At 42.7% G+C, this 6,785-nt stretch overlaps 1 protein-coding gene across 1 annotated transcript in view; it reads right to left on the bottom strand.

Annotated features, from left to right (window-relative positions):
• The window catches only part of TMEFF1 (transmembrane protein with EGF like and two follistatin like domains 1), a 118,447-nt gene extending 114,042 nt beyond the window's left edge, over window positions 1–4,405 (bottom strand). Inside the window, exons 1-4 of the mRNA XM_014306335.1 lie at window positions 4,387–4,405; window positions 4,237–4,267; window positions 3,087–3,261; window positions 2,607–2,949 (exon numbers count right to left, since the gene is read on the bottom strand). Of these exons, the coding sequence (XP_014161810.1) occupies window positions 2,607–2,949; window positions 3,087–3,261; window positions 4,237–4,267; window positions 4,387–4,405 (568 nt within the window). The remainder of the gene's footprint in view (window positions 1–2,606; window positions 2,950–3,086; window positions 3,262–4,236; window positions 4,268–4,386) is intronic.
• Window positions 4,406–6,785: the final 2,380 nt, after the last annotated feature.

Raw genomic sequence — 6,785 nt, 5'->3', positions numbered from 1 at the left:
GAGGGAGCCGTGCGGGGTCCCGGGAGGGCCGGGCTGGGAGCGGGCACAGGCGACAGGCGTGCGGGGACAGCACCAGGGGGTGAAGGGAGCAGAGAGGGTCCCCAGGGGCGTCGAGGAGGGAGGACCGCTGGCACAGCGCTTGTCACTGTCCGGGGTGATTTTTTATTATCCACTAATAAGCCGGCGTGAGTGGGGTTGGAAAGAAAGCAAAGAGATCACCTCTTCTATTAATTGTAAGGGTTGTGTTTAATTTTTACTGAATGGAAGCCCAGCATGTATAGCGGGAGCGTTTGCACCAGTCCAAGTCAATTAATATATTTACGGTGAAGGCAGTGAGTTTTTAACAGGGTGCTTTTACTATCTACGGGTTTTCCAGTCCCTTACATGGAGACACTTCAGAGGTCAGAAGCACTGCACAGGTAGAAGGTACCAGGCACGTATCTTGAGTACAGATGCTCAGCATGTATCTGTGTGGCTGAAAGCTTTGTGTAAATTGACAGCACAGTGACTGTTTTTGCATAGTGAAAACACAAGACAATGCTTTACATTCAACGAGATTTTTTCCTGTCTCAGTTGGCACGTTTCATGTGAGTTTTTTTAATCCACTGTGCGAACCATTTGTTTTTCAGGAATAAAACCTGCCTTTTTCCTTGATCTCTCTGCTGCTACACACCGCTGACGGGCTGTAAAGTGTAGAGCTTGTGTGAGGAGATCTGGCTTGCACTAAGGTATAGCTCTTGTGTGAGGAGACCTTTGAGCAGTTTGTTAACCAGAGCAGTCAAGAGCAAGGCCATAAATCCAGGAGTAAGCTTTGGGAGGCGCAGTGGTCAGACATATAAAGTCAGATTGTTGTCTGTTTAAATACAGCATTGAAGACTAAGTCCTGTATTAGTAAGCGAGCAATTTCCTTTTGGCAGAGGGGGTTCAGCACTGGCTGCCTCTGCCAAGAAAATGTTCTTCTGTAATTACTTGGTGATGCTAGATGCAAGAAGAGCTCTGCTCCTCAGTAAGGTGAGGTGCATTAACTCAAACGGAACTGGTGCTGATGAAACTGGGCTGCTGAGGTACACAGGCCAGGATGTTCAAAGCTCTCTGGGTTTGCATGCTGCTGTCTAAGCAGATGAATCTTTGGGATTTTTGGGTCTTGGGACTGGCAGAGATGTTTTGAAGGTAGCATTTTGCTGCTGTAGGAGCAAATGCTGTGTATACCTTCTTCTCTGAAACACATCTAGATCCATCTTACACTAAATATGCTGTTTTACTGTACCTTTTGCTGAAGGGCTGGACCAGAACAGCCCTCTTCTCAAACACATTCAAGACCAGTTCATACCCATTTGTTCTTATGACATCCAGTGTCCCAGTTAGTCATTTCCCTTTCATGTAAATCTGTAATACATTTATAGGCAGTAGTTAGAGCCACTGTTTGCAGGTCTAACCTATCAGTACATTTTATTACTCTCCTCCTGTAAGACAGAGCCTCTGTAGCTCAGATTTTACTGCACTAGATAAGTTTGGATTCAGCTTTCTTCAGCATAGCTGCAATTTTTAACAGCTTTTCACAAACCACTGCCAGTCTCTGCCATAGAGGTAATCTCTCCTGATTTCTTCCAAAATTGTCTTTCCTAATACAGCCAATCTGCTTTTTATATGACCAAATCTCGCTGATGTTTCAGGTCATGCTGTGAGTGACAAGCACAGGCTACTCCTTGTATTTGTCATTTACTGTCAATAATAATAATAATAATAATAATAATAATAATAATAATAATAATGCTTTTTATAAATATCTAAGTGCATGACTGTATCTTTCCCATTGTTGCATTTCATCCCATTTCTTTTTTTCCAGTCCTCAAGATTATGCAGTCATCTTTTCAGTATATTCTGAACCTCCTTTTTATTAACAGTCTTGCACAGTTCTTTGTGTCCACTTCCATATCTAGAACAATGAAAAAATGCACAATTACAAACTATAGGTCTCAGAACAAATTTTACCAGTAACAGTATTTCTCCCAGTTCAAACACCCCTCTTCCAGGGCAGTGGGTAGTCTGCTGTAGGGAGTTCCCAAATAAATGTACAACTTTGTCTGTGTTCCCAATGTCTTTCAGCTTAGACAGGCAAATTATATGCTGGGCTCATAGAATGCTTTGGGATGGAAAGGACCTTAACTATCATCTAGTTCCAACCCTCCTGCCGTGGGCAGGGACACCTTCCAGTACACCTGATGGCTCAAAGCCCCATCCAGCTTGGCCTTGAACGCTTCCAGGGGTGGGACATCCGCATGCTGTTGCAGTTTAAACTTGCTGCCCCTTGTCCTATCCATACAAACCCTTGTAACAAGACGCTCTCCAGCTTTCTTGTAGGCCCCCTTCAGATGCTGGAATGCTGCTAAAAGGTCTTCCTGGAACCTTCTCTTCTTCAGGCTGAACAGCTCTGACTCTCTCAGCCTTTCATCATAGAATAGGAGCTGCAACCCTCTGATCTTCTCTGTGTCTCTTTTCTGTACTTGCTCCAACAAGTCCATATCCTTCTTATCTTGGAGGCCCCAGAGCTGGCCACAGTATTCCAGGTGGGTTCTCATGGGAATGGAGTAGAGAGGGAGCATCACCTCCCTTGATCTGCTGGCCATGCTGATTTTGATGCAGCCCAGAAAATGTTTGGCTTTGGACTGCAGGTGCACATTGCTGGCTCAGGTTGAGCTTCTCGTCAACCAACTCCCCCAAATCCTTCTCCCCAGGGCTGCTCTCAATCCATTCTCTCCCTGAATTTGTGCTGGGATTGCCCCGACCCAGGTGCTTTTCCTCATTGAGCTTCATGAGGTTCACACAGGTGCTCCTCTCAAGCCTGTCCAGGTCCCTCTGGATGGCATCCATTCTCCCCAGTGTGTCAATCACATCACACAGCTTGGTGACATTGGCAGACTTGCTGAGCGTGCCCTCAATCCCACTATCCTTGTCACCAACAAAGACATTAAACAGCACCAGTCCCAATACCAACCCGTGAAATCATCACTCGTCACTGGACTCCAACTGGATATTGAGCCATTGCCTGCAACCCTTTGAATGTGACAACCCAGCCAAATTCTTACCTGCCGAGTGGTCCATCCATCAAAATATGTCTCTCCAATGTGCAGGACAGTGTCAAATGCTTTGCACAAGTCCTGATAGACTGTGTCAGTTGCTATTCCCTTATCCACCAATGCTGTAACTCCATTGTGGAAGGACACCAAATTTGTCAGGCATGATTTGCCCTTAGTGTGAAATCTTTTAACAAGTCCAGATAGATTGTAAGTAAACCTTGTGGGGTTTGGTTTTGGCTTTTTGTTGTTGTTATTTTTTGACTCCTGGGATAAATGACATGCCATTTTTTATCTAGAAAGCCACATCTGAGCAGTTCTGTCTGTCTGGAAGCATCTCTAGCTAGTTTAAAGTGAGTAATACAGTCATTCTTGATTGGCAAATTCACACTATGCCAGCTGGGTCTTCATTTCTACTCTGTTCTCTGATATATGTATTAAAAAAAAAAAGAGAAGGAAAAAAAAGAACAACCTAAACACTTTCCTGCCAGCTTTAAAAGCAAAAAAGCAAAAGAATTCAGAAAGAATCTGAGCAAGATGCTTCTGGGGTGCAAATTATTGCAGACAGAGAGAAAGCCACACCAACAAAATGACAGATCTTGTGTGCTTGTATGTCTTTGGGATCACACTAAACTCTGCCACATTTGGTAGCTTCCATTTTTGGCAAGTAAATGTAACTTAATTGCAATTATCCATCAACTTCACTTTTGCTCACCTCCAACTTCTCTTCTGTGAAAGTAGGAAGCTATACAGATTGTTGAAAATTGTCATCTTTGGTGAACTCTTGAATACCACCAGCAGTTTTTAAGTCCCCTGCTGATGCACACACAATTTCTGCCCTCCTCCCCCCTGATTTTTCTCCAGTAGTTGTAGAAATGAAGATGTACAACCAAAGGGAAACAGGGAATATGAAGGAACAGAGAGAAGCTACCAGAGCAGCGAGAGTGATTTCATTTGCCAGAGATCAGGATACAATACAGGTACACTTAATTGTGAAAGCTCTGTTTTATTTTGTCTTGGAGAGCAGAGATCTATAATTTAGTGAAACCATCAAAGCGTTGTTTGGAGCCCCTGCGGCCTTGTGCATCAGACACAAGAATCCTGCTCTTGCCAGGTATTTTGTCAGAGAATTGTACTTATTAGTCTCAGCTTTCCTTCTTACCCCCCAATAAAGCCCTTCCCAACTCCTGTACCTGTAAAGAAAACATCAGAAATATTAAGAGTGTAAATTGGAACAGTGTTCGCAGAATCAAAGAAACACAAAAATGTTGAGGCTGGAAGTGACTTCTAAAGGTCATCTTGTCCAACTCACCATGTTCAAGCAGGGCCATCCTGAGCCAATTGCTCAGAGCTGTGTCCAAATGGATTTTTAATATTTCCAAGGATGGAACTCCAAAATCTCCCTAGGCAACCTGTGCCAGTGCTTGCTCACCCTCACAGTGAAAATATGTTTCCTGATGTTTAGAGAAAACCTCCTGTGTTTCACTTTGTGCCCATTGCCTCTGGTTTTAAATCAAATGTATTGTCTAATGAAATCCAGAATCAGCCTCAGCAAAAGAGTTCTCTCATACAAAGTATTTAACTTTTGTTACTTGATCAAAAGTACTCAGTTTATCCAATAGTTGAATTTATTTATCTGTCTCTATCAGGGGCTTTGTGTCTAAAATTTTAAATGACACCTACCTAAATCTGCCGTCTTCAGTATTTGCAAGTTGCATAATACAAATAAGTATCTTCAGTATATAGTCCCACTCTATTCTGATAAAATAAAATTAGTGCAAAACCAGGAAAGAACCAGGTGGCACTGGCTATGTAATTTAGGTTCATACATAGCTTATTATCCATTAAACTTTGTTTGTAATTAAAATTTTCTTTCAACACCACAGAATTTCTTCTGTGTTACTCCGGAGGTCTTCAGCAATCAGATGCACAGCCCAGGATTTACAATGATGTCAGATTTGGGAGTCTATCCAGCAGACCCTGCACAGGTGGTTCTTGCCGCACTTTCCGTGCAAACATAACTGTGGAGAGGTTTTCTTGTCTGGAAGGCTCTCAGCTGAACAGAAGGAGTGTTTAGCATGCTACTTTCTTGCTCCTTTCCATCCAGAACTAAATATGTGGCACCAGCCTCAGATCAATACTTGCCCTCTGTCAAAGTTTCACATGTCTAAATTTTGGTCCAGGAGCTTGATCAAGTGATTCAAGGATCTAACCCCACTCAAAGCTAGGGGGGAAAAAAGCCAGTTTAGGCCAAACTGAATTTGCTGTCACAGTAATGAGGACAGAGTGAAGGGAGGGCAAGAGCTCAGTAAAACTGGGCTTGATGCTGCTGCTCCTAAGAGCTGGGAAAGAGAAGGCTCATTACTGCTTGTGCCCTTTCCCTGTCCATGTAACTCCATCAAGGCTCTGGGGCAAGCAACACAGGCAGTGGTGCAGGGGCCATTTTACTGCCCCCCCCAGCACCCTGCTGCCCTGTCCAGCTGTGTCCTTCTCCAGTGCAAAAAGCTGCCTCTATGTCTCACCAATTTCTGAGGCAGCAACCTGCTCAGGCTGGTTATTATTGGGAAGCTGAGAACTCTTTCCCTTGTTCTGTGCTGTTCTACTTTGCATTTTCTACCCCACTCCTATAGTTCTTCTCTATTTCCCTCCTTTTATTTTAATCTTTAATTTTTCAGGTGTTTCCCTTGATTTTATGCTTTTCCCTTTTCCATTCACCATGGTGCCAGATCTGTTTCTCTTCTTGCAGTTGTTTTGCCTCTTCTTTCCCAGAATAGCTTTATTCAGTCAAAAGGCATGACTAAAAGCCCATTTGGGTCAATAAGAAGATTTTTAAGAACCAAGCTGAATATATATTTCTTCTCATTGAATTTCCTGTCACAATGTCCCCATGAGTCAAGAAATATTACTGAGCCCACTTTGCTGCTGGAAAAACCAGGACACCGAGAGATTTCTTTTTCTACCACCAACCACGGGACACAAAGGATTCTGTGGCCATTGCAAAACAAAATCCTTACTTTTTAAAAACCAGTTTCAAACACATGCTTCTCCAGAACACTTTGTTTCCTTCCAATTCTAACACCTTCTGTTGACATCTATTCAGAGTGGTGGCAGGAACAGTAGGGGAAGCTTCAAACCATTCTCAGGACTGGCACAAATTTGTTTGCCCATACCACTTTTTCTCAGTCACCTATTCCAAACAATTTTTCTTCTTGTTTGGCTTATATAAATAAACTATGAGCTGTTACTTAGCACCTTTACATCTTTTAATCTTTCCTAATGAGTCAATTTTTTAGTGCATTAATCAGTTTGTTACCCTTTTCTCAGTTTCTTCTGATCTGTTGGCATCTCTCTTCTTCAATTACTTCCAGACTAACTGCTGATCAGTAAAAGTGATTTCCAGATGCTGATAAATGCTTTTGTCACTTATTGATCAGGCTGTTTTGGTTCTTTGTTAGTGAATTGTGTTTAAACTGGGGGTAACCTGTATGTGCCTGGGCGTTCCAGGAAGGTCACACCTGACTCAGTTCTGCAGATTTTCCACACTGTTCATAAAATCATGACAATTTTTCAATCCTGCTTTTAGCTTTTTGCATCCTCAAAGGCAAAAATATAAAATATTTCATTGAACTTGATCTCCATTACCCCAACAGCTCTCTGTATTCTGCATCAGATAGGTATTCAGTTTGCTTTAAATTTAATCTTCAGTTAATG

This window comes from Geospiza fortis, unplaced genomic scaffold (genome assembly GCF_000277835.1).
Source record: "Geospiza fortis unplaced genomic scaffold, GeoFor_1.0 scaffold206, whole genome shotgun sequence".
Lineage (NCBI taxonomy): Eukaryota > Metazoa > Chordata > Aves > Passeriformes > Thraupidae > Geospiza > Geospiza fortis.
The sequence above is the reverse complement of the archived record's forward strand: the minus strand, read 5'-3'. Positions and strand labels throughout refer to the sequence as shown.